The 27,997-nt window shown below is 38.4% G+C and overlaps 2 protein-coding genes across 2 annotated transcripts in view; one reads left to right on the top strand and one right to left on the bottom strand.

The window, feature by feature from the left end:
- Position 1: 1 nt before the first annotated feature.
- CENPL (centromere protein L) lies at positions 2 to 17,004 on the top strand. Its single transcript, XM_043567933.1, has 6 exons — positions 2 to 186; positions 480 to 572; positions 3,587 to 3,763; positions 7,125 to 7,376; positions 11,715 to 12,257; positions 15,286 to 17,004. The coding sequence occupies exons 3-6, from the start codon at positions 3,590 to 3,592 to the stop codon at positions 15,355 to 15,357; spliced, it is 1,041 nt and encodes a 346-aa protein (XP_043423868.1). The 5' UTR covers positions 2 to 186; positions 480 to 572; positions 3,587 to 3,589; the 3' UTR covers positions 15,358 to 17,004.
- Positions 17,005 to 22,638: 5,634 nt separating this feature from the next.
- Positions 22,639 to 27,997, bottom strand: part of KLHL20 (kelch like family member 20) — a 64,594-nt gene continuing 59,235 nt past the window's right edge. The window contains exon 12 of the mRNA XM_043567932.1: positions 22,639 to 24,333. Within this exon, the coding sequence (XP_043423867.1) occupies positions 24,249 to 24,333 (85 nt within the window). The 3' untranslated portion in view covers positions 22,639 to 24,248. The remainder of the gene's footprint in view (positions 24,334 to 27,997) is intronic.

Genomic DNA, 27,997 nt, shown 5'->3' with positions numbered 1-27,997 from the left:
GTTAAAATGACGACCGTAGTTGCTTCACTAACGGGTAATCGACACCAGGGAGGCTTCCGGCGTCGGACCGCAGAGCGAGTCGGGAAATGATTTTAAACCGAGAAGGCGGCTGAAGGCTTGGTTGCCGCTTCTCAAAGGCGGGGTTTCAAAGCTAGCTGGGCTCCTGAAGGGCTCAGGTGGAGAGAGGTGAGTTGGGACCTAGTGTCCCTTGCCCTTCCCCTCCTGAGGCAGAAGCCGACTTCACAGGAGCGAGGGTCGCAGAGTGGGTGGCCGGGTCAGCGGAAATGTCCCTCTCGGGGTGAATCGAAGGACGTCTGAGGCAGCGGGGGTCTTCTTACAGGGGCGTTTGTGTTCCTGGTGAACCCACTTTCTGTGGAGCGAGAGGGAATTTGGAAGGGTCAGGGGTTCCCTGCAACTGTCTCTGAGCTGCCATTTTGGCGGTTTTTTTTTTTTTTTTTTTTTTTCTTTTTAAACTTCAGGGGACTTAGTCTCGATCCACACTTTTGGAACCAGATTTGAAGAATGATTCGTGAAGCCGGAATGGGTGACAGCGTCATCACAGCATTTCATTGGTAAGACGCTTTGTGTTTGTCCAGGACGGGCAGTAAGTTCTATTTTGCCCTTTTGTGCGTTCCTTATCCTTACAACACTTGTGTGTGCTTGGCACTCGGCCGAGCATTGGCGGTGGGATTTAGGTATTGGTGGCAGTGTAGAAACGTGAATGATTTACCGCAAGAAACCCCACTGAATTGTAACTGTGTGTTATGAACTGCAAGGGCAAGGAGAGTTGGCTGGGGAGCTAGCTCTGTGGACCCCTGCCCTTTCCTGAGGACGTGAACCCTACAGGATGGATCGCATTTGTCAGATGGGAGGAGAGAAGCCCTCTTAATTGGCTATAGGCTGAATAAAAAAGTCGGGGAGCAGAGGCAAACTTGACAGGAGGAGTAGGAGGGTGATGATCAGTATAGAGTAGGGCGTAGGGCAGTGGTTCTTAACCTTTCTGAAAATTGCCTGCTGGACCTTTCTCCATCCCCCTCCGCCACTAAATACACATGCCCACAACATTTTGCATACCACCGGAGAGGGTTGTTGGATTTTGGAAAGTCCATTTGTCCACAGATCTTGGGGTAAGAACTCTTGAATCAGTAGATGAACCTGGATAGTAGCAAATAATAAGATCAGCCAGGGTGGGACCTTGAGACTCAGAGTTTTGACTTCATTTAAATGATGTGTGGGAATTGGGATCTCCAGCATTGTAATGGCAAGATGAAAGGGGCGTCTATGCGTCCCTAGTTATGGGTTAGGGAAAGGGGTTAACATTAGGACACCGAAATGAGTTAAGGTATATTTTTAACCTCTTCATTATTGAGCAGGGTAAAATTGCACATTATTGAGTGTGGAGTGAGAGTAAAATAGATAGAAGTCATTTTCTGATCTTTAAATGTGTGGTTGGGCTATTTCACGTTATTACAGTATTATATACTTAAGGGAAATGTTTTCTCAAAACCAACCATCTCAGTGCTAATAGTCTTTTCTCACCTAGATGGATTTTTAATTTTTTTTTTTTTTTTTAATTCATAGCATTTTTCTTTTAAGGAGTCAAATTCAGCAGGGCTTATTTTGCCTTGAAATTGATCTTTACTCAAATGCAGTGTGCAAGGAGATAAGAGTACCCACTCTGACTTTATACTGTCTGAGTTCAAGTCCTGGTTCTTGCACTCTTTAACTGTTTCTTTGTCTTCCCATCTATCAACTGGAAACATGATAACCCACTTCGTGGGATTGTTTGAGGATTTAAATGACCATATTTGTTAGGGGCTCGGACAAGAACCTGGCACCTAATGAATGCTCAATAAATGTTAGCAGTTAATCCAAATGACAAATTTGAAAGAAACGTTCTGTGTAGATGGGACTGATTAAATTTTAAAAATTTCAAATTTTTATTTATTTATTTTTGAGAGAGAGAGAGAGAAAAACAGAATGTGAGCGGGGGAGGGGCAGAGAGAGAGGGAGACACAGAATCCAAAGCAGGCTTCAGGCTGTGAGCTGCCAGCACAGAGCCTGACATGGGGCTGGAACTCATGAACTGCGAGATCATGTCCTGAGCCGAAGGCGGACGCTCAACCATCAGAGCCACCCAGGTGCCCCAAATTGTAAAGAGCTAATTCAGTATGCACTTAAAGCTAGAATGCTTTAAAGTAGTTGCTATTTAACTTATGTGGTATATGATCTTGCTTGGGCATTATCTGAACATTGAGAACTGTATGTTTAATTTATGAAATTTTGTGCAAGACAGAGGGTGTCCTACTTGGACACAATGAAATTTATCTTAAATATAGAAATAGTATAACTTTTCATTTGTGAAAAACTTTCTTCAAAGGGTTAACTGTGCTAGTACTTGGGAGTAGTTATTATAACCTTATATATAATTCCTTTCAATGAAAGTTATAATTTCAGAGTTCTATGAAATTCTTCTGTTCAATTAAACCAATACTCGTTAACAGTTAACACTCAGCATTATATTAGGGTAATTATATAAGCGATATAAAAAGCATTGTTTCAGTCAAGGTATTTTAGTTGTGTTGGAAAGAGAAAAAATGCACACCAAAAAAAAAAAAAAAATACTACAAGGAAGTATATGAATATGGACCAAAATGAGTAGTACAGACTAGATGGTCAAGGAGAGCTGTGTGAGCTGGTGTATTATTAATCTCCAAAGATTTTATGAAACATTATTGCGAGATTTTGTTAGGCTCATCCAGACGGTTTTTGGGCTTTTAAACAGTATTGACCTTGAGATCTTCTTTTATACACACACACCCATACACCTATACACGTTGCTTCCAGGAATGAACTATTGATACAGAGGTGTATAACATAGGTATTTTGGGGAAATTAACAAAATTCTACTTGGAAAGAGATCAAATTCGAGCATGATCTTAAAGGAGGTGAGATGATAAAAAGACACTTCAGATAGAGAATATGATCGATAGGCAAAAACAAGACAAGAATATGTTTATCTAGAAGCAGGATAAGGGCAAGCTGAATTATGAAAGATCTTAAATAATCAGCAGAAGAGTAGAATTTTCTCATCACTGTAAAGTTTTTTGCACAGGTGATGAAAGTGTCATTGCTGAAGAATGGATTACCTGTACATATGGAAAATGCTTAGTTGTGGTAGTAAGAACCTGGAGGTAGCTTTGGGAATGGATGACAAAACTGTTGAAGGAAAAACTCAAGAGAATGTGCTTAATGACTATCAGTTCAAGAATGAAAGTATCTTAAAAGAATTTAAATTAACATAGAAAATTGACAGGAATTTGAAAATGGACCAGCAAACTTTTGGAGAAGGATGTGAAGGAGTTGAATTTAGTTTGAACCTTCTGTTTGAAGTATCTGTAAGATATTCATAAAAATAGCCTATAGCAAATGGGAAATGTAGGACTTGGTTAAAAAGTCAAAACTGAGGGTGGGGAGGGGAAGGGAGAGAAATAATTCATTGATAGTGAGAAGAAGAATCAGTGAAACTATGAGCATGAGTTAACTTTTTAGTGTTCAGAATTTTGGTTTTATTTCTTTTCTGTAGACCATGGATCCTTATGATACACCAGAATCGACTCCGAGGCACGGTGCATCCTCAAGGCTTAAAGATTATTTTATAGGTGCCACCCCTTTGTGGAAACGATTAGAATCAGTCAGGAAGCAGGCTTCATTTGTCCCGACTCCACCTCGAAGGAAAATTCCTCAGTGTTCACAATCACAGGTATGCTTTTTGTGTTCCTTCATGTTACTCAATAATTGAGAACATTTGTGAATAAACTTTGCTTTTTATTACCTTTTAATGGTATTTTTAGTATCTCCTTAAATCTCTCAGATAATAAATGAGAAATAGTGAAAAATATTTGTGAGATAGTGAGAAGTAGTGAAAGTAGTTACTCACACCATCAATACCACCTCTGTTAAGTCTTTTTTTTTTTTTTTTTTTTTAATTTTTTTTTTCAACGTTTATTTATTTTTGGGACAGAGAGAGACAGAGCATGAACGGGGGAGGGGCAGAGAGAGAGGGAGACACAGAATCGGAACCAGGCTCCAGGCTCTGAGCCATCAGCCCAGAGCCTGACGCGGGGCTTGAACTCATGGACCGCGAGATCGTGACCTGGCTGAAGTCGGACGCTTAACCGACTGCGCCACCCAGGCGCCCCTTAAGTCTTTTTTAAAAAAGTTTATTTTGTGTACATAAGAGCGCAGGTACAAGTGGGACGGCGGTGGAGGGCGGGGAGCAGAGAGAAGGGAGAAAGAATCCCAAGTGGGCTTTGTGCTGTCAGCACAGAGCCTGACATGGGGCTTGGTCTCACACACTGTGAGATCATGCATGACCTGAGCCAAAATCAGTAGTTGGATGCTTAACCGACTGAGCCACCCAGGCTCCCCTGTTATATCTTTTAATCTCCAGCATTTCCACAGTATTTGTCTTTTATGACGTTAACGTTTTGAAGAATGTAGTTTCCTCCCTTATCCTTTTTAAATAGAATATTCTTCGTTTTGTATTTGACATTTCCTCGTGACTAGATTGAAGTTCTGTATTCTTGACTGGAATACAGCGTAGATGCTGTTGTCCTTGGGGATAACATCTGGTAGCACATAGGTGATCAGTTGTGATCATCCTGTCAAGGTGCTGCCCAGTGGTTACTGTTTTATTCCCCTCTGCATCTGATAAGCAGTCTGTGGGGAGACACTTTAGGATAATGTAAACATTCTGTTCTTATCAAAATTTCCCCTTGCACTTAATATCCATTGATAGTTTTTGCCTGATTCCATAATCAGTTATGAGTTATAAAAACTCATAACTCTGATGACTCATAAACAATTCTGAAGGTTTATAATATTAGTAATTTGTGATTTCGCTGGAACATGAACTAAAACCCTAGTTAGTGCAGGTTTGATGTGTGGTTTTGAGGAACTTAGCAGAGTCTGGCGAATCAGTCCCCCACACCTTCCCTGTAATCTTTTCTTGTCAGTGTTGTGTGCCTCATGTCTTTTGGGATATGAGAACATTTTTGCTTCTTTCTGAAAAGTTTCTTAAATTACTAGCGATGGTGATGAAAGTGATGGTTCTTAACCATAGAACAGAAATTGTATATAAATTAAAGATTGGGATATCCAGGGGTACCTGGGTGGCTCAGTTGGTTAAGTGTCCAACTCTTGATTTTGGCTCAGGTCATGATCTCACACTTCATGAGTTTGAGCCCTGCCTCGGGCTCTGCGCTATTAACAGAATCTTGCTTGGGATTCTCTGTCTCCTTCTCTCTCCGCTGTTCCCCTGCTCATGCTTTCTTTCTCTCTCTCTCAAAAATAAACAAACATTTAAAAAGACAAAAGGATTGGGATGTCCAATTCAGTGCTTCCTTATCATACAAATAATTTTGTATCATATAAATTTTCTATCATGCAAATAGTTTTGCTGTACCTTTTGACAGTTATAAGAAAAAAGTTTATAACTTATAAAAGTTTTATACAAATTTCCATGAATACTGTAGTCAAAACAAATATTTTTGTCAAATGGACAACTGTAATGAAAGTTCCGGGGCGCCTGGGTGGCGCAGTCGGTTAAGCGTCCGACTTCAGCCAGGTCACGATCTCGCGGTCTGTGAGTTCGAGCCCCGCGTCAGGCTCTGGGCTGATGGCTCAGAGCCTGGAGCCTGTTTCCGATTCTGTGTCTCCTTCTCTCTCTGCCCCTCCCCCGTTCATGCTCTGTCTCTCTCTGTCCCAAAAATAAATAAACGTTGAAAAAAAAAAATTTTTAAAAAAAAGAAAGTTCCAAAAGATAGTTGGAGCTGTAAAACTATGTCAGGAAGTATGAATTCTATAGAACAATTCAGGATAAAAGTAGGGACCTGTACGGGGGTGTATGTGAAGGCCCTCAATAATGCCATAGAACCAATGTGAAGGATGTGTTGTTGTTGTTGTTGTTTTTTAAGTTTATTTATTTATTTATTTAAAAAAATTTTTTAACCTTCATTTTTTGAGAGAGAGACAGAGTGAGCAGGGGAGGAACAGAGAGAGAAGGCGATACAGAATCCAAAGCAGGCTCTGAGCTGTCAGCACAGAGCCCCATGCGGGGCTCAAACTCACCACCCGTGAGATCATGACCTGAGCCAAAGTTGGACGGATGGTTAACCAACTGAGCTACTCAGATGCCCCTATTTATTTATTTTGAGAGAGAGGGAACGCACACAAGCGTGTGCACTGGGGAGGGGCAGAGAGAGAGGGAGAGGAGAATCCCAAGCAAGGTCTGTGCTGCCAGTACAAACCAGACATGGGACTTGAACTCACAAACTGCGAGATCATGACCTGAACTGAAATCAAGACTCAGCTACTTAATGGAATGAGCTACTCACATGCTGCAGAAGTGTTTTTGTTTTTGATGGTACCTGTGGTTCTCTTAGAGCATGGCAGAAATACTAAGTGTTTTTTTATTTGATCGACTGAATTTGACATTGGGTCATAGAATGGATTTACTGCTAAACATTTAAAACAATTACATAATTAACATGAATCAAATTTGATGCCCCAGGAATAGTTACTATTTTTTAAATCTATAATCTAAGTTTTTAAATGTTCATCCAATAAATATATATTGAACAACTGTTCTAGGATGGCAGTGTTCTAGGTGCTAGAGATGTAGCGCTGAATAAATCGACAAAAATCCCTGTTCTCTTCAAACTCATACTCTAGCAGGGAAGACAGACAATAAAAATCACACAAACATATAATACCAGATAGTAATAAAGCATGTTAAGGAGATACAGAGTGACAAAATTGGAGTGGGTGCAGGTGCAACTTTACATAGGGTGGCCTCTTGAGTGACATTTGGACAAAACTGAGTGAAGGAAGGGAACATGCCATGTGAACACATGTGTGGAGAGCATTCCAGAGGGAAGGTACAGTGAATGAAAAGCCCTGTTCAGGGATCTTCAGAGTCCTGCAGACTCCAGTTTGGTTGGAATGTAAAGATCAGGTACACAGATTTGTAGTAAATATTTAAAATTCTTTGATTAAATTCTTATTTACTAATGTTTCCTAATTCTTAAACTACTGTTGTCTTGATTGTTTTTTCTCTCTAGGAAGATAATGATCCTCAAAAGTTTGCATTTCTTCTGCATAAACAATGGACTTTATATAGTTTAACTCCCCTATATAAATTCTCCTATACTAATCTCAAAGAGTATTCTAGACTTCTGAGTGCATTTATTGCTGCTGAAAAGCAAAAAGGGCTTGCTGTTGAAGTGGGAGAAGACTTCAACATCAAAGTGACTTTCTCCACTCTCCTAGGAATGAAAGGAACACAAAGAGACCCTGAAGCATTTCTTGTCCAGGTATGTTGTATAAACAGTATTTGCTTCTCAGGAAAAGAATCTGCACTGTCTTGGTTTAGAAATTGTGGTATTTTCTTACTGTTTAAAAATATTTTGAGCTTGTGATTTATAACCTTTTTTATGTCTTGTTTGACCAAATTGTAGTAATTAGATATGGCCAACTTAAAGGTTTTTTTTGTGGGGGGCACCTGGGTGGCTCAGTCTGTTAAGCGTCTGACTTCAGCTCAGGTGATGATCTCCCGGTTTGTGAGTTTGAGCCCCACGTTGGGCTCTGTGCTGACAGCTCAGGGCCTGAGCCTGCTTCGGATTCTGTGTCTCCCTCTGTCTCTACCCCTTGCTCACTCACACTCTGTCTCTCTATCTCAAAAGTAAATAAACATTAAAAAAAAGGTTTTTCTAAAATAAATGATTATGATATAATGATTATGATATAATATCATGATTATGATATAATGATTATGATATAATATCATGATTATGATATAATATTTATTTTATAAAACTTAGAAAATACATAAAAATACAAAGAAAATTAAAAACCACAGTTTAACATTTTGGCATACATCTGTTTGGCAATAGACAACCTGAGTAAGCTTCTCATTTGGAAAGTTATTAATTATTGGTTCAATTTCTTAATTTATTAATTGAATCAATTCAGTTTCTTGAACCAATTCAATTTCTTAATTGAACCAATAATTAATAACTTTCCAAAATAGAAAGCGCCAGGCCCAGATAAGCTCACTGGTAAAAGCTGCCAAAAGTTTAATTAAGGAAGAAATTATTTTAATTCTATAGTCTCTTTGGAGTATAGAACCAGAGGGAGTACATTCTAACTCATTCTGCCAGGCCAGTGTTACCCTAATACCAAAATTAGACAAAGATTATTTAAGAAACGACAGATTGATCTCTCTCATGAACATAGACACATCTGTCTGGCTATCTGGATCTATTAAAATTGGGATCATATTGCCCATACTTTTGCATTATGGCTTTTAAAAAAAAAAAATAATGTCATAGGTAATTACTCATATCATTAAGAATTCTACATTTTATAAGTATATCTGTGTAATTCTATGGTTTTTACTAGGACCAAATTCCTAGAAGTGGAATTTTAGCAAAAAACAAATATGTAACATGGGGCCCCTGGGTGACTCTGTCAGTTGAGCATCTGACTCTTGATTTTGGCTCAGGTCATGATCCCAAGGTTGTGGGATTGAACCCTGCATTGGGCTCATGGAGTCTGCTTGAAATTCTCCCTCTCCTCCCATCCCCCCTCACTTGCACACACATATGCACACTCTTAAAAAAATGAAAAATAAAAAATAAAAGTAACATATCATTATATATTGTGAAATGTTCAGTTACTCTTACTTAAAAGTAATATGACTATCTTGATTTATTAAGAAACTGGATTTATTATTCATGCCTGCTACTTCTGTTTATTCTGAGTTAACTCATAGTCACCACAAATTAAATTCTGAAATCGTGAAAAGATCTAATTTTGTTTATCTGTATAGATTGGGTTAGAAAACTGTGGCCTGCAGGTCAAATCTGATTTGCTGCTTGTTTTTGTTTTTTGTTGTTGATGTTTTTCTAAATAAGATTTTATTGGAACAGAACTCCTTTCATTTGTTTACATTATTGTGTATGGCTGCTTTTGTGCTACGACAGCACATTTGAGTGGTTGCTTACAAAGCCTAAAATATTTACTGTCTGATTCTTACAGAAAGAATTTGCTGACGCTTGGTATAGATCTGGTGTTGGCAAGGATCTTCAGGAGTCTTAGGGGTAGGTTTAGCTGCATAAAACAGAAAGCCTAAATAACAGTGAATTAGATGCCTATCTTGAGGTTAATTAATAGAGGTTTATTTGTCTTTTTATTTAAAAAAAATTTTTTTTTAAATGTTTTATTTATTCTTGAGAGAGAGAGACAGAGCATGAATGAGGGAGGGGCACAGCGAGAGAGGGAGACACAGAATCCGAAGCAGACTCCAGGCTCTGAGCTGTCAGCACAGAGCCCGACATGGGGCTCGAACTCACGGGCCGTGAGAACATGACCCGAGCCGAAGTTGGACGCTCAACCGACTGAGCCATCCAGGTGCCCCGAGGTTTATTTGTCTTACAAAAAAAGTGGAGTAAGCTGTTTAAGACTGGTGTATGCTTCATGAATTAATAACTTAGGCTCCTTCTATCTTCTGTATCATCCTTGGTGCATGGCTTCCATCCTTAAAGTCACTTTGGAGTCTAATATGGCTCTTGAAGCGCTAAATATTAGATGCAAGTTCCAGGCAGGAGGAAGTAGGGGGAAGATGGGAAGGGCAAATAGGATGCCTGCCTGAGTAAGTTTTTAACGAGACTGCTAAGACCCAACCACTTCTTTTTGCATCCCTGTTGGAAGACAGACTAGGAAATTTTTCTTTTTTAGTGGGTACTTTGCTACCTCCTTAAAAGCATCTCATTAAAAGCACAGTTTTATTGTGGAAGGAAAAGTAGGTACTGGGTAGACAGCAGTCTTTGTCAAATGAAGCAGTTGATTTCCCAGAGAAGTGATGTGATTTGCATGTCAACAGGTAAGCAACTGTTCCTGTGCAGAATAGAAATGACCTCTTGAACTCTTAGCAGAGTGTCCTAATAGTTCGCAAATTAAAACTCATTTCTTCACAGGGTTCCCGGAATTTTAGGTTATACAAGTGTGATAGACATGTCTGGCTGGGCTTTAAGGTTTTTGAGAATCGCTTGTAGTCTCTTGAACAAGAAGGCAAAATATGCTAAAAGTAACTTTTTAAATGATGATCTCTAACAGGATCTGATACTGGGCTGTGTTCTTCACCTTATCCTGGTCAAACTTTAAAACTTCTATGAATATCTTGGGGCGCCTGGGTGGCGCAGTCGGTTAAGCGTCCGACTTCAGCCAGGTCACGATCTCGCGGTCTGTGAGTCCGAGCCCCGCGTCGGGCTCTGTGCCGACAGCTCAGAGCCTAGAGCCTGTTTCGGATTCTGTGCCTCCCTCTGTCTCTGACCCTCCCCCATTCATGCTCTGTCTCTCTCTGTCTCAAAAAAATAAATAAAGGTTAAAAATAAAACTTCTATGAATATCTGGAAGGTATGTTTGTCATGTAGTTTATAAATTTGAAGTTTGAAGGGTTAGTCAGTCTGCTGGAAAATATAATCAAGATTCTAAAAAATCTGAATGGATTGGCACAATGGGTCAAATTGAGAGTGAAATTTTAATAAGAATACAATATTCCTCTATATATTATGGGAGATTTACCTATTAACAGCAAGGATGAATAAGGATAATTTAAAGCTGTCAACTAAAAATTAGAAAACTGCAATCTAAGGTTATATTAGTAGTAGTATAATCTAGGTCTTTTTGAAGTAATTACACTCACTTATGAATGACTCTCATGCAGAAGAATTTCAGAGTAAGCAGGATAATGTGTGTATCATAGAAGGAATGGTTAAAGAAACTGGAGATGTTGAACCTGGCATTACATATGATTGGGATTATCAGATATTTGAAGGGCTTTTTTCTGTGGAAGAGAGATTAGATTTGATTTGTTCTACATGCACATAAAGAAGAAAGCAGGACCTGTGGTAGATACTGTGTGCCTAACATATGAAAGAACAATTTTAAGTTGGTAGAGCTGCCTTAGGAAATCCTGAATTCTTCCTCAATGAAAGAATTTAAACACATTGAATATGTGACTTTTTATAGTCCCTTCTGAAGTTGAAATTTTGAGGGCCCCCTCTCCCCGCCAAGGATAGCATACTTGGTTATACCATATTGGCATTCCTTAATTTGCTTATTTTGCATTTTGGCTGCACCAAGATCTTGCCATATACCATGTCCTAATAAGAATATTAAGAGGTAGGAGTGCCTGGGTGGCTCAGTGAGTTGAGCGTCTGACTCTTGATTTAGGCTCAGGTCGTGATTCCAGGCTTGTGGTATTGAGCCCCACATTGAGGTCCATGCTGAGCATGGAGCCTGCTTAAGATTCTCTCTCTCTCTTTCTCTCTCTCTCTCTCTCTCTCTCTCTTTCTCTCTCTTCCTCTCTCTTCCTCCCTACCCCACCACCCCACCCCTTGCCCCTCTTCCCACTTACATGCTCCCTGGCTCTCAAAAAAAAAAAAAAAAAAAAAAGAAAAAATATTAGGAGGAAAGTCAGTTAACTTGATAAACCCTAATAATGATTAGGGAGATTATTCCCATTATGTTTTTTTGGCAAATAATACAATATATCTTCTTATTTTTTAATGTACTAATTTTGAGAAGGTGTAACTTAAGAGTAAAGGTACTTTTGCATTTAATGAACTCCCCCGTTTTTTTCTTTGTAGATTCTGTCAAAATCTCAATTACCATCAGAGAACAGAGGACAAAAAGTGTTGTGGACTGGTTGGTTCTGCTGTGTATTTGGAGACAGTCTTCTGGAGACTGTTCCAGAAGATTTCACCTGTGTACCTTTATTTCTTGCAAATGGAGCAGAGACGAATACAGCCATAGTTGGAACCTGGTTTCAGGAAACTTTTGATTGTCATTTCAGTTCCTTAGCAATCAATGCGTTTAATCTTTCCTGGATGGCTGCTATGTGGACTGCATGCAAAATGGACCAATATATGGCTACTACTGAATTTCTTTGGTCTGTACCGTGTAGCCCTCAAAGTCTGGACATTTCTTATGCCATACATCCAGAGGATGCAAAAGCTTTGTGGGACAGCGTCCACAAAACACCTGGGGAAGTTACTCAGGAGGAAGTTGACTTATTCATGGACTGCCTTTATTCACACTTCCATAGGCATTTCAAAATTCATTTATCAGCCACAAGATTGGTCCGTGTTTCAACATCTGTAGCTTCAGCACATACTGATGGAAAAATAAAGGTTAGTTTGAACATATCTAGCTAGGTAATTTTTTCTTACTGCATAGTTTTCAAAATGTATAGAGATTGTATTTTCCACATTGAAGAAACACGTTTGAATGCTAATTCGAGACAGTAGAGAGATTTTATGCTTTATAAATGATTTGCTAGAAAGTCTTCAGCCTTTAGATGCAGCTCTGTAATGGAAGGATACTATATACTGTGTGCTACAGGCTTTGGTAATAAAATGAATACAGTAACTTTGAAACTTTCAGAGTTATGTTTCCTCAAACTTTGAAATAATTATCAGAGCAACAGAGGATTTTTTGTGTTAGATCAGAAAATTATAGCCAGAAATACCTAACTAAGATGACATCTTTATATTTTAGACTTTTCTGTCTCTAGTGGCAAAGAAATAATTGACATTGTTTTATTCTCTAGGAAGTTTTTTTTTTTAATGTTTTACTTATTTTTGAAAGAGAGACAGAGTGTGAGCAGGGGAGGGGCAGAGAAAAAGGGAGACACAGAATCTAAAGCAGGCTTCAGCCTCCAAGCTGTCAGCACAGAGCCTGACACAGGCCTTGAACTCATGAACCATGAGATCATGACCTGAGCCGAAGTTGGGTGCTTAACTGAGCCACCCAGGCACCCCTACTCTCTGCAAAGTATTTATTAGAGGAAATCTCAGAAATAAACTGAGAGTAGGTACCTAAATATAATAAAATATATCAATATATTTAAAATGTATCAAACTATGGCTACAGTAAACACTCTGAATATTGGTCTTGTCACTGAGCTAGGATTTTAATAGATCTTAATTTTAAATGTTTTTCTTTTTTAATTCTTTTTTAATGTATTTATTTATGAGAGAGAGACTGAGCGTGAGCTGGGAGGGCCAGTGAGCTGGGAAGGGCCAGAGAGAGGGAAACACAGAATCTGAAGCAGGCTCTAGGCTCTGAGCTGTCAGCACAGAGTCCAATGCGGGGCCTGAACTCATGAACTGTGAGATCATGACCTGAGCCAAAGTCAGAAGCTTAACTGACTGAGCCACCCAGGTGCCCCAATAGACCTTAATTTTAATCTTCAGAGCAACCCTGTAGTAGGTATTTTTATCCACATTTTATTTTTAAAACAAGGAAACAAGGCCAAGATAGGTTTTAGTGATACCTGCAAGATAGTTTGGTAAGAAGAGGAGTCAATATTTGAGTGCTTATCTCTTAGGTTCCAAAAAGTTCATGCTCTATAAGCACTATATTAGTGTTTTTCGAACTGAAAGTCATAATGCAATAGTAGGTTGGAAAATGATGGGAAGAGAACAGCTTTAAAAAACAAAAGAAATCTGGGTGCCTGGGTGGCTCAGCTGGTTAAGCATCTGACTTCAGCTCAGATCATGATCTTGCAGTTCATGAGTTCAAGCCCTGCATCAGGCTCTGTGCTGACAGCTCTGAGCGTGGAGCCTGCTTCTGATTCTGTGTTTCCCTCTCTCTCTATACCTCCCTCAATTGTGTTTGCTCACTCTCTCTCACTCTCTCTCGCTCTCTCTCTCAAAAGTAAATAAACATTAAAAACAAAGAAATATAATTGAAAATATAAAAATGAGTATCACATGTGGTAAGGGTATACATTTGCTTGTACTGGATCATGATGTTAAATTTATTTCTTACTCTGATTTGCAGTAAAACATTTGAAAGATTATATCATGTTATTTTGAAATTATAAAGGGAAAAAATTCCATTTTAGCACCTCAGAATTCAGTGTTCGTGAGGTCTTAATATATTTTAAAATTTTGTTTTCATATGCTCACACTCCATTAGTAAACTACATTTAAAAACTGTTTTGTAAAATGTGTTCTTATGAAGATAAAGGTGGTTCTTAAGCACATTTATTTTATCTGGTCTATTGTAAATCTAAGAGCCCCTCTTAATAATGTAAGACAGTAACTGGCTTGTAGCTTTGCATAATGCCATGATGATAACTAACATTTATTAAGCACTGATTGTGCCAGCCATTTTTAAGCATTTTATGTATATTGTCTCATTTAGTTTTTCACAACAACCTATTTCCATAGGTTGTAAAGAGAAAACTAACACAGGGAATAAGTAGGTTCCCTCATATCACACAGGTAATAAGTAGATTTTGCATTTGAACCCAGTCATCTGACTCGAAAGCTTATGCTTTTTTTTTTTTTTTTTTTTTTTTTTTTTAACGTTTGTTTATTTTGAGAGAAAAAGTGAGCTGGGGGGACGAGAGAGAGGGAGAGAGAGAATCCTAAGCAGGCTTGACGCTATCAGTGCGGAGCCTGACGGGGCTCTATCCCAAGACCCTGGGATCATGACCTGCGCTGAAACCAGGCGGAGGACACTCAACTGACTGGCCACCCGGGCTCCCCAAAGCTTCTGCTTTTAACTGCAACAGTGTACTGCTGTCAAGAATGATGTGTCAGCCAGGTTTCTGCCACCTGCTTAGTTTCTACAAGATACTTTTTAAAAAAAAAGTTTTTTTTCATTTTTAAATGTTTATTTATTTTGAGAGAGAGAGAGAGAGAATCCCATGCGGGGTTCTCATTGTCAGCATGAAGGCCGTTGCAGGGCTCAAACCCATGAACCGTGAGGCCATGACCTGAGCCAAAATCAAGAGTCAGAGACTTAACCAACTAAGCCATCCAGGTGCCCCTCTACAAGGTACTTTTGGAGTCTATATCCCTTTGAGAAGAAGGAAGCTATGGAACCTTTTTCTAGAAATGTAGATCCAAGCGATTCATGGATTCCCTTCTCTCCCCTTACTTCTTAGGCAGATAGCCTAACTGTGGAAGCCAGGATAAATAAGAACCTTAGTCTAGTTATTTCTAAGCACCATTGACTAATAGTTGTATATTTATTAAAGTTAGTAGTCTTCATTAAGTAAAATCTATTTGACTTAGAGCCACAGTGGTATGGGTTGATCTTAAGATTGCAGATACGGAATTTAAAATAAGCCTGGAATTTTTATCAAACTGCTTTGTTATAATAATTAATTCTAACTTTAATTTTTTTTTGTTTGTTTTTTTTCAGATTCTGTGTCATAAATACCTCATTGGAATCTTGGCATATTTGACAGAACTGGCAATTTTTCAAATTGATTGAGGTCTTGTGGGAACTATAAATATAAATTATGGATTATATAACTTTTTCCTCACAGATTATTTGCCTAATTTCTATGCTGAGAGGAACTGCAGGAGAAACATGCATCTATATCTGCATCTGTTTTCCTCTCAGTGCCTTTGGAATTGCCCAGATAGAAGCCAAGAAGGATCTAGAACAAAGAAGGTGGTAGCGAATGAATCACACCCAGGTGTTCATATAATAGTCACGATGATCTGGGAGGCCAGTCTTTAGAAAATGCTGAGTTGTTATTTTCTTGGGCCATCTTATATCAAATTTTTAGAATTCAAATGAGATATCTCTAATATTGAGTGTTTTTGATTTGGGTCTTTAAAAAGCTTTAATCCCTTTTAAGCATTTTAGACTTGGATTCAGAGAGAATTTCTGTCTTCTAAAGACATTTTCCTACTATCATTTCACTGTAGAGAGTTGGCAATCAAAATCCTCTCCAAAGGAAACTAAAAATTAATATACATTTATTAAAGCCACTAATATGCTTCTGTTTTTAATGCTGTTCAATTCTTATTGCAATGTTGAATTAAATATTCACTTTTAAAATGAAGCAGCGTGTTTATCAGTGTCTTGGTGGCAGATCTTTAATTAATGTCTCAGCAATGAGAAGTCATAGGCTTTTTCTGTAGCACAAAGGTTACAAACCAGCAATTATATAGAACCATACTTATAGAATTGAAAGGGACCTGTGAGCCTCTTTTGAGAGCAGCAGTTATCTTGTTTAACTTTCATGTCCCTAATTTTGCTTTAGCACAGTGCTTGGTAAATGTCTGCAGGTTAAGTAAATGTATTTTAACCAAATCTTCCATTTTATAGATGAAAACTATGAGATTGAACAACTTAGGAGACTTGCCCAAGATGCTATGTTTAAATCTCTTGTTTTAATTTATGGAGTATGGGAACATTTTGTTTTACTTTAGAAACTCTTTTTTAAAAGTTGTTTGAAAGGAAATTAATAGGCTGTCTTTCTAAAAGGTTAACTTTTGGAATGGAATATTATTTCACATATACTAGGAACAGCAGAGATAGTGGAAAAAGCATGGGCTTTGGAGTGAGACAGTCATTAATTTAACTAATATTAAGTTCCTGCTGTGTACTTAGAATTGTATTGGGTAACAGGGGTATAGCAGTGAAGACAAAAAAGATCCCTGTCATTTGGAAATTACATTCTAGTGGAGGAAGGCAAAAAATAAATAATTTCTGTGGAGATAAATACTTAAGGCAGTACAATATGGAAAGGGGGTCTCTCTGGGTAGGTGACATTTGAGCTGGGTCCTGAATGCTGAGGGAACCAGTGAAGCTGTGTGAAGATCTGTGGAAGGGTTTGCTAGGCAGGTGAAATGGCGAGAGCAAAGGCTTTGAGATGGGTAAGAGGTTGGCTTATTTGAGGAATAAAGGAAGTCTGTGTGGCTGAAGGAAGTCAGGGTGGAGTAGTATTAGATGAGACTGAAGAGATTGTGCAGCAGAGACTTATTCCATGGGTATGTCTCCCAATTTTTGACTGAGCATGTGGTTGTCCAGAATAAAGATGGTCTTTTCTGGCCTTTCTCATAGGTAGGTGTAGTCCTATGACTAAGTTCTGACCCATGGCATATAAATGGAAGGATCAGGAATCTTCCTTAAAAAACAGCAGACATATACTACCCCTTGGCTTTTTCTTATTCTGCCATCTTTGCTGCTTGGAACACATATAATGACTGGAATTCTAGCCACTCTTTTTGGTCACGGGGATGCAGGTCAGGTCATAGGAATGGTGGAACATGGCCTGAAACGAGTTTGTGCCTTGAGGACTTCTTGAGGCTGAACCCCAGTGCCACCCTTGGGCAGTCTTCCTATGGACCTGTGTGTCAGAGAGGTAAACTTTTATCTTGTGCAAGCTGGTGCTTAAAGACATTTTGGGTCTCTTGCTCATAGCCAAACCTAATCTTGATAGAAAGAGGCAGGATCTACGTCATCTAAGTTTTTGTAGCTATTTGTGAAGAGGCTGGATTTCATTCTAAATGCAGTGGGAAGCCATTGAAGTTTTAAGCAGGAGAGAATATTACCTAATCTGTATTTTATAAGATATGAGGGAGAATGAATTATAGGTGGACAAGAGTGAAAGGGAAAACAGTTAAAAGATTGTTAGAAATGGTACAAATTCAGTGGAGAAATTAGCAATATCTAGCAAAATGTTGTAGGATTTACCCTTTGACAAGCAATCCCATTTCTAGAATTCTATCCCCAAAACTCCCTGGCAAAATATAAATGAAGCCCGTATAAGGCTATTTATTGCAATGGTGTTTGGTAGCAAAACTGAAAACAATCCAAGTGCCCATCCCATGGGGTTTGTTTGAATAAATTATGGTATAGCGACACAATGAATTACCACTATGTAACCATAAAAAGGTTTGTGGAAGATAATCTAATACTACCATGGAGTGATCCTTTTTTTTTATAGTTTTTTTATTTTTATTTTTTTGACTAAAATATTCATTTTATTTATTTATTTTTTTAATATGAAATTTATTGTCAAATTGGTTTCCATACAACACCCAGTGCTCATTCCAGCAGGTGTCCTCCTCAATACCCATCACCCACCCTCCCCTCTCTCCCACCCCCCATAAACTCTCAGTTCGTTCTCAGTTTTTAGGAGTCTCTTATGTTTTGGCTCCCTCCCTCTCTAACCATTTTTTTTTTTCCTTCCCCTCCCCCATGGTCTTCTGTTAAGTTTCTCAGGATCCACACAGGAGTGAAAACATTACCATGGAGTGATCTTGATCTCTAGGATATGTTATGTGAAAGAGCAACTTGTGGACAGTGTGCTGTCTGTTATGGATGGAATGGGTGAAATATGAATATGTGTGTGTATTTCCTTATGTTTCCAAAAACCAATGGAAGAATAAACCAACTAATAAAAATGGTTACTAACTAGGGGGAAGGAAGGAACTGGGTAAGGGGGACAGAAATTAAAGTTAAAACTTACCTGAATGTTCCTTTTTTATAGTTTGGAACCATTTAAGTGTTTTTTGTTTTGTTTTGTTTTTTAATTTTTTTTTTCAACGTTTATTTATCTTTGGGACAGAGACAGGCAGAGCATGAATGGGGGAGGGGCAGAGAAAGAGGGAGACACAGAATCGGAAACAGGCTCCAGGCTCTGAGCCATCAGCCCAGAGCCTGACGTGGGGCTCGAACTCACAGACCGCGAGGTTGTGACCTGGCTGAAATCGGACGCTTTAACCGACTGCGCCACCCAGGTGCCCCTAAGTGTTTTATATAGTTCTGAAAATTAGATCAAAAAGAAAAGGCAATCTTAAAAATTGAAAACAAATGAACCTAACTATATTAAGTTCTTGTCATAATCACACAAATAATTATTTTTAGCATCTTTAAATCCTAGTATTTTGACGTACATTGTCAGCTATGTCTTAGGAAAAGAAGAGCAGCAAAGGAATTTAAGTTGCACTCAGTTATCTTGTGATTAATAATATTGGTATTGTTGTTTTACCACTGTTTGTAATAAGATAAAACATGTAACAATATTACCAAGATTTTGAGTGTAAAAGAAAAGACATACAATTATAAAGTAAGCTAAGTAGAAACTCTGTAATGTTAAATTTGAATTGGAAATACCAGAGTGAACTCATTTACTTTCAAAATGCAAGTTTTTAATTTTGATGAAGTCCAATTTATCAGTTATTTTATTTCTTGTGCTTTTGGTGCTGTGTCTAAGAAACTGTTGCTTAATCTAAGGTCCCAAAGAATTATTCCTATGTTTTTTTAAGGATCTTATAATTTTAGGTTTAAATTTAGGTCTGTAATCCATTTTGAAGTTTTTTTTTAAGTTTATTTATTTGAAGAGAGAGCATGCAAGCGGGGGCGGGTCAGAGAGAGGGGGAGAATCCCAAGCAGGCTCTGCACTGGAAGCGCAGAGCTCGATGTGGGGCAAGATCTCAGGAATCGGGAGATCATGACCTGAGCTGAAAACCAAGAGTTGGACACTCACCCAGCTGAGCACCCAGGTGCCCCCCAATTTGAGTATTTTATGTATGGGGTGAAGTAAGCATCCAAATTAATCATTTTGCATAAGGATATCCATTTGTTCTAGTACCATTTATTGAAAAGACTGTTGTTTTAAAAGTCAATTGGCAAAAAAAAAAAAAAAAAAAAAGGAATCAGAAGTCATTTGGCCACAGATGTTTATTTTGGGACTCTCAATTCTATTTCATTGATGTCAGTCCTTATGCCAGTACCACACTTTTTTGTTTTGTTTTGTTTTGTTTTTTCAGTTTATTTAGAAAGAGGGTGCGTGCGAGCAGAGGAGGGGCAGAGAGAGAGGGAGAGAGAATTCCAAGCAGACTCCATGCTCAGTGCAGAGCCCAACATGGGTCTCGATCCCACAATGGTGAGATCATGATCTGAGCCAAAATCAGAAGTCAGATGCTTAACTGACTGAGCCACCCAGGCCCCACCGTACCACACTGTCTTGATTACTGTAGCTTTGTAGTGCATTTTGAAATCGGGGAGTGTGAGTCCTCCAGCTTTGTCCTATTTTTCAAGGTTGTTTTGATTATTCTGGGTCTTTTGCATTTCCAAAGAATTTTAAGGTCAGCTGGTCAATTTCTGTAAAAAAAATTAGCTGGGATTTTGATAGGGGTTGTGTTGAATCTGTAGATCAGTTTGGGGAGTACTGCCATCATAATTATATTAAGTTTTCTAATCTATGTACACGGGATATCTTTCCATTTCAGAATTTCCATTTTAACAGTGTTTTATAGTTTTCAGCATACAAGTATTGCACTTTTATTTTTGTTAAATTTATTCCTAAGTATTTTTTTATGCTATTGAGAATGGGTTTTTTTTCCAAAATAAGTGAAAATTATTTTATTTTGTATAGATAAGTAGCCAGGCAGTTTCAAAGTAGAGTTACATGTACATCTGTTCTACATAATGACAGGAAGATAATTTTATGTGTTTTGTGTTTTTAAAGATGCGCCTTTCAAAAATATGCTTGCACTTTTATACATTTGGATTGCTTTGTTAATTTCATTTTTTGGATTCTTTGTTGTGAGTATATATTGTTCTTGTATTGTGTGACCTTGCTGAACTTGTTTATTCTCATTTTTCAGTGAATTCCTTAGAATTTTCTGTATACAAGATTCATGTTGTTTGTGAATAAAGACAGTTTTACTTAATCTCAATACGGATGCCTTTTGTTTCTTTTTCTTGCCAAATTGCCTTGGCTAGAGTCTCCACCGTAATGGCAGATAGAAGTGGTGAGTAGTTTTTTTTTTTTTTCAATATATGAAGTTTATTGTCAAATTGGTTTCCATACAACACCCAGTGCTCATCCCAAAAGGTGCCCTCCTCAATAACCATCACCCACCCTCCCCTCCCTCCCACCCCCCATCAACCCTCAGTTCTCAGTTTTTAAGAATCTCTTATGCTTTGGCTCTCTCCCACTCTAACCTCTTTTTTTTTTTTTTTCTTCCCCTCCCCCATGGGTTTCTGTTAAGTTTCTCAGGATCCACATAAGAGTGAAAACATATGGTATCTGTCTCTCTCCGTATGGCTTATTTCACTTAGCATCACACTCTCCAGTTCCATCCACGTTGCTACAAAGGGCCATATTTCGTTCTTTCTCATTGCCATGTAGTACTACTCCATTGTGTATATAAACCACAATTTCTTTATCCATTCATCAGTTGATGGACATTTAGGCTCTTTCCATAATTTGGCTATTGTTGAGAGTGCTGCTATAAACATTGGGGTACAAGTGCCCCTATGCATCAGTATAGAAGTGGTGAGTAGTTTTATATTGTTCCTTAGTGGGGAAGCATATTTCATTATTAAATATGATGTTAGCTGTAGGTTTTTCATACATGCCCTTTGTCAGATTAAAGAAGTTCTCTTCCTAATTTGCTGAGGGTTTTTATTATGAATGGCTGTTGGATCTTGTCAAATCTTTTTTTTTTTTTGCACCTGTTGAGATAATATATGATTTGTATTTCGTTTCACTTTCAGTTTCCGGTTCCTCATATGAAGAGCTTAGAAGTAGCCACTGTGTCCCTAACAAGGAAAAAGCTGAAGAGATGGAGAAAGCAACAGTTCTTCTTGGGTCCAGAGAGAGGGAAAGATACAAGATAAACTGCGTCCCCCTAGTTTGGAGAGTGGTATAGAGAACAATGGATTTGGAATCGGGATGTGGTTTGAGGTTCAGCTTCCACCATGTCCTTTTAACTTTCTAAGCTTCAGTTTACTTACTAATAAAATGAAGATGATTGCCAGCCCAACCCAACTCCAAGATTCTTCGTAAAATTGTGGAAATCACTATGCAAATAAGCTAATATTCTTTTATAGCAATGTCATTTATATAATAAGTACATATTATTCAGTAATAAAACTGGACCACTTTCAGTGGAAGGAAAAAATAACTCCTTAGGCTCCAATGAACACTTTGGCCAGTACTGTAGTTGCTGGGTTTCTGCTCTTGAATCACTGTCCTGTGAATTGCTCCTACTGGGAACTTGGCTACTTATGGAGAGTCTAATCCCTAGGATTTTGTTCCTGTTCTTACTCCTCTCCTTTTCTTACAATTTATGCAATAGTAGAGTCTTGGGAAATACGTGATTTTGGTCTTAAAGACTAACTTGATACAGTACTGTAAAGATCTCATAAAAGTGTTTATAATTTTTTGATGTTACATACCAGATTTAGTCAAAGTCTGTTAGTATATTTAATTCTAGGCCCTATTTCAAGTAGGCTTGGAGTAGCAGTGTGGCGTAGAAAGAGAAATGGAGTGGGAGTTTGGGGAAATGTTATTTAATGTTGGTTCTATTCATTGACCATATTTACTCTTTGTGAGGACTTCTTTGGTTTTCATTCTTAGAGCAAATAAATGGGTTTGGCCCACATGACTGTTAGGAGTTCTTCTGGCTCAAAAGTATATAATTCTTGAGTGCTTCACCAGAAAATAAGTTTAGAGGTTAGGTGATAAAATACTATTATATAAAATATATAATAGGGGCACCTGGGTGGCGCAGTCGGTTGAGCGTCCGACTTCAGCCAGGTCACGATCTCGCGGTCCGTGAGTTTGAGCCCCGCGTCAGGCTCTGGGCTGATGGCTCAGAGCCTGGAGCCTGTTTCCGATTCTGTGTCTCCCTCTCTCTCTGCCCCTCCCCCATTCATGCTCTGTCTCTCTCTGTCCCCCCCCCCAAAAAAATAAACGTTGAAAAAAAAAATTTTTTTTAAATATATAATAAAAATTCATAATTCTAGCTGGCAATCCTTTATTCCTTCAGGTTGAAAGTACTTACAACTTCACATATAGGAAATACAAATGATATAGAAACTAAATAGCAGAGACACAAGCACTAAAAAGCATTAACCAAAACTTGTTTTATGGTAAATACTACCTTTATTTAAAAAAGTTATACATGCTAGAAAAAAGCATAAATGATACATGTAAACAACTGTTTACCAAATACTTAGTTCTTTTCCTTGTAAAGGTGCAAATGATCTTTAAATGTAAACACAAAGTTGCCAAACATTTTTGTAGTTGGGGGGAGGGAGGAGAAGGTTATTCCTTTTGGTTGTGGTTAAAGTCTTATTCAAAGATTTTCCTGCAAAATACACTGAAAAAAATTGCTCTATGAACACAATGATAAAACTTTGACCACTGAAATTTGTATCATTTTTTTCCTTAAAAATTTTAACTTTTCACCAGAAAGTGCAATTTGAGAGAAGTAGTTAACAGTGGCTTTATAGAATGAAGATAATGATATATAGTTTGTATAAAAGAACCAAGGTTTTATTAATAAAATGCCTGTTTTACTCATTAGCATGTACTATTACACAAACTGAAGAATTCATTCTCTTGGAGGCTGTGATTATAGGTCAGCCTCAGCTTCAGCAGGCCTGAGCGTCAAGTGTAAATTGCATAACAGTATTCACTGCTGGGGAGAAGACGTTTCTCCCTGCTGGTCCTTAGTAGCAATAAGGAAACAAGAAGGAAAGTTGTTTCAGTCAGTAATATTTTTGAGCAAAAAGTCTTGCAGAGTAGCACATGATTCTATCGGAGGATTCTCGACAGCATATAAGAATTGTATAGTGTTTTTACAGAGGCACTGAGCAGAGCTCTGGAGCTACCAGAAATTCTATGAAAATACCATCTTGAAAAAAGACTTTAAATATAGTGGAAAACAAGTTCGTATGGAAGGAAACAAGATGCAAACTTCCACTGATGAAAACTTTAGTGTCTGAGTCCTGGTTTTATCTATCCAATATTCCTTCTGAGTTGTACTATTTAAAATGAGTGTTTCCTTTCTGTTTGTTTGTTTAATATTTTCAAGTCTTCTGGTGCTTAGTGCAAGGATGATGGCCAAATAATACAGTTTGCATCCCTATCTTTGTCACTGGTGGTCCTTGTAAGTAGTGGAGCCATGTGGATGGAGTGCCTGGCGATAACAACTAGATCGTGTACAGCCCTTCTCCCCTTATTAGTATTTTCAAACTTAGTATCTTAGAAATTAACTTTTGCTGCTTGGGAGTTTTTTACCTTTTTTTCCTATCCTCTTTTTCCTTTTTTAGTGGTAGGAAGGTTAAATCCGAAGCAAAACAGGACGAAACAACAACAAAACCCAACAACAACAAAAAAACCTATGATAAATTAAAACCAAAAATAAATATTCTGCACAGAATTGAAAATTTTTGTGCAAAGGTGGCATCTTGCAGTTGAAGTACTTTCACTGTATTTATATTTCCATATGTTGAGGCACCGGCAAAGAATAAAATTTGTTCTAATGTTTTCTTGAGCTGTACAAAGCTCCAAAGTCAAAGCTCTTCAGAATACAGAGGAGCGTATACGACTGTCTTCTAGATGTTCACCATATATGGGATTCACAATGTGTCATTTTAATAACTCCTACACCACCCCCCAGCCGACGGTAATTCATCCCGCCATATAACCTGCAAAGAAAAATAAAATCAGATTTCAAAGTGGAAAAAACATTGTTTCTTCTATAACTTAGATGTTAATAAAACACGTTTTCTATCACAACTAATATTTTTATTCTTTTAAAAGTTAATGTGTTTATTTTGACACAGTGGAAGAGAGAGCATGAGCAGGGGAGGGAGGGGCAGAGAGTGAGGAGAGAGAGGAGAATCCCAAGCGGGCTCCACACTGAGCCCAACACAGGCCTTGGTCTCATGAACTTGTGATCTCGTGACCTGAGCCGAAATTAAGAGTTGGACGCTTAACCAACAGAGACACCCAGGCGCCCTGCACAACTAATTTCGCTTCATACATCTCTTCCAAAGATTAGGAGCTGGAATTGAACACTGGCAAGTAGCAGAATTATTTAAGACACTGGCTGAAAAGGTCTCACTTATAGGATACTGTTTTAAGAATAAGAGCATCGTATCCACATTTCGCATCATGACTTTAAAACTTTACACCTAAACTGATTTCGAACAATTACATAGAATCATATATTCTACATTTTTGTGTCTAATTTTGACCATGGCTATATGATTTTCCTACCCACACTTCCCTCTGCCTAAAGAGCAACTATTTTTATCCTTTTGTCTTCTATGTCTTCTTACAAGCCTCCTCCTTTATGGAACAAACCTGGATAGGAGTGAATAAGGTCAGCATCGAGTTTGTGAACAAGACCATCTTCAAAAGTACAGATTTCCATGGAAAAGAGGATTAGATTCTTACAGCTGTAAGGTAAAACTGGTTTTAAGTCTGAGACAAAAATGGAGATCGTAATCTCTCAAAAGATGGTTCTTAAGAATTTCCTAAATATTGGGGCACCTGGGTGGCGCAGTCGGTTAAGCGTCCGACTTCAGCCAGGTCACGATCTTGCGGTCCGTGAATTCGAGCCCCGCGTCAGGCTCTGGGCTGATGGCTCGGAGCCTGGAGCCTGTTTCCGATTCTGTGTCTCCCTCTCTCTCTGCCCCTCCCCCGTTCATGCTCTGTCTCTCTCTGTCCCAAAAATAAATAAACGTGGGAAAAAAAAAAATAAAGTCACAGACACTTGATTTAAAAAAAAAAAAAAAAAAAAAAAGAATTTCCTAAATATTACTTGGTCATATGTTACTAATTCTATCTAGTGATAGTTACTGAGAAACAGGTCATTACATAGGATCATAGTGATTAAGCAGTCAGAAGAAAATTTGGCTATCTTCTCAAATTTCCACTAAAAAAGGAAGCGGAGTGTGTAAGAAAATATGCCACAAGGGGGGAGGGGGCTCCTATTCATAAAAACCTCCTGCTATCTCTCCCTTACCTCTACTGGGTTTTGCTAAAATGTTTACCTTTGCAGTGAGGCCTGCTAGGCTATATTTTAAAGTGGAAACTCCTCCTTGGACACTCCCACCCCCTTTGCTAGTCACCATAGAGCTTCTACCCCCTGATATGTTACTTCCAGTCTCAGAGAAGTTTGTTTGGGGTGCCTGGGTGGCTCAGTCAGTTGAGCAACGAACTTTGGCTCAGGTCGTTATCTCATGGTTCGCTGAGTTCGAGCCCTGCTTCGGATCCTCTGTCCCCCTCTCTCTCTGCCCCTCCTCCACTTGCACTCTTTCTCAAAAATAAATAAACATTAAAAAAAAAAAAAGAAGTTTGTTTTGTTCACTGTTGTATCCCAGGGTCTAGAACACTCACTCAGTAATACTATCTTTACTTAATGAACCAAGATTGTGAAATGTGATGCAGAAGCCCAAAGTGCTACAATATCTGACTTTTAGTCTGACTTCAGTATTGTGACCAAGTCTTACAGAGACATGAGAGAAGCAGAATCCAAAGCTTGTCATTTAAATATCTGTAAAAGTACGGCTTTCCCAGACATGAAGACTATAAAAAGATCTCAGTACATTCATTAACTGAACCTTCTAGAATGACGAAAAGATCTGGGTGGGTAGTTACAGGCTAAAATTTACAGAATGTCTACTTAGAATGCAGCAGGAATGGACTATGAGACAGACCCTTTTGGAATAAGGACTACAAAGATCTCAGCTTATCTTTCATGTTCATGAAAAAGATCTTTCAGAATGTCTTCTGCCTCACATCCCAGGCCAGACTGGGATCTGTGGTTCCCTTAAATGTATTTAGGCAAATAAGCCAAATTTATTGAGAAAGAAAACCCATGTTGCTTGGAAGGTAAAACTGTTTTCTTAGAAGGCTAATATTTGGAATTAAGTATAGACAGGAGGTACATCCAACCTATAGTATTAACATTTTGTATTAAGTTTGAGAATTAACTATATATTTGACATTTTAAGTTCTTGTAATATTTAAGCAACTCTGGCATATTAAGGCATCTATCAGATTAGTTTTGTGAATCGAGTATAAAACGTGTGATTGAGTAAAGATCTGGACTTATGATTTTGTTTTAAAATTTAAGAGAATTTTGCTAAATTTGTAAAAATTTTTGAAAAAATAAATGCATGAGTTATCTGATTTATGTGAATTTATAAGAAGTACTTAGGAAAGATTTGTTAAGATTGTTAAGACAAGGATTTAAAAGTAAAGTTAATCCTATATAGTCTAACATAGTTAAATCTTTTTTAAAAATTTTTTTTACACTTATTCATTTTTGAGAGAGACAGAGCATAAGTGGGGGAGGGGCAGAGAGAGAGGGAGACACAGAATCTGAAGCAGGCTCCAGGCTCCCAGCTATCAGCACAGAGCCTGACGTGGGGCTCGAACTCACAAACTGCGAGATCATGACCTGAGCCAAAGTCGGATGCACAACCGACTGAGCCACCCAGGCGCCCCAACATAGTTAAATCTCTTCAATAAAATGTAGACTCCTCCCTAAAAGTGACTGTTAAAATTTAATAGACTTTAAAATAGAATAATATATTTAAAAAGATTTTAATTAATTTTTAAAATTTATTTACTTATTTTGAGAGAGAGAGAGAGAGAGAGAGAGAGAGAGAGAGAGAGAATATCCCAAGCAGGCTCCATGCCAATGCAGGGCTCGATCCCATGACCATGAGATCATGACCCAAGCCGAAATCAAGAGTTGGTCACTTAACTGACTGAGTCATCCAGATGCCCCACTTGCCATTTGCAACAACATGGATGGAATTGGAGAATATTATGCTAAGTGAAATCAGTCAGAGAAAGACAGATACCATGTTTTCACTCATATGTGGAACTTGAGAAACTTAACAGAAGACCATGGGGGAAGGGAAGGGGAAAAATAGTTTCAAACAGAGAGGGATGCAAACTGTATGACACTCTTCAATACAGAGAACTGAGGGTAGATGGGGGTCAGGGGGTGGGGAGAGGGGAAAATGGGTGATGGGCATTGAGGAAAGCACTTGTTGGGATGAGCACTGGGTGTTGTATGTTAGCAATGAATCACGGGAATCTACCCCCAAAACCAAGAGCACACTGTATACACTGTATGTTAGCCAACTTGACAATAAATTATATTAAAACAAAATGAAAGTACGGGCCCCTGGGTTGCTCAGTTGGTGAAGCGACCGATTGCAGCTCAGGTCATGATCTCACAGTTTGTGAGTTTGAGCCCCGCGTCGGGCTCTGTGCTGACAGCTCAGAGCCTGGAGTCTGCTTCGGATTCTGTGTCTCCCCCTCTCTCTACCCCTCCCCTGCTCACGC

Source organism: Prionailurus bengalensis, chromosome E4 (genome assembly GCF_016509475.1).
Source record: "Prionailurus bengalensis isolate Pbe53 chromosome E4, Fcat_Pben_1.1_paternal_pri, whole genome shotgun sequence".
NCBI classification, from domain to species: domain Eukaryota; kingdom Metazoa; phylum Chordata; class Mammalia; order Carnivora; family Felidae; genus Prionailurus; species Prionailurus bengalensis.
The sequence above is the reverse complement of the archived record's forward strand: the minus strand, read 5'-3'. Positions and strand labels throughout refer to the sequence as shown.

What these genes read in the sequence shown, in the direction of transcription:
- CENPL (XM_043567933.1), top strand. Translation starts at nt 3,590, where the DNA reads ATGGATCCTTATGATACACCAGAATCGACTCCGAGGCACGGTGCATCC. An exon ending in CTCAGTGTTCACAATCACAG is followed by an intron (nt 3,764 to 7,124) that starts GTATGCTTTTTG and finishes TTTTCTCTCTAG; the next exon opens with GAAGATAATGATCCTCAAAA. An exon ending in CTGAAGCATTTCTTGTCCAG is followed by an intron (nt 7,377 to 11,714) that starts GTATGTTGTATA and finishes TTTTCTTTGTAG; the next exon opens with ATTCTGTCAAAATCTCAATT.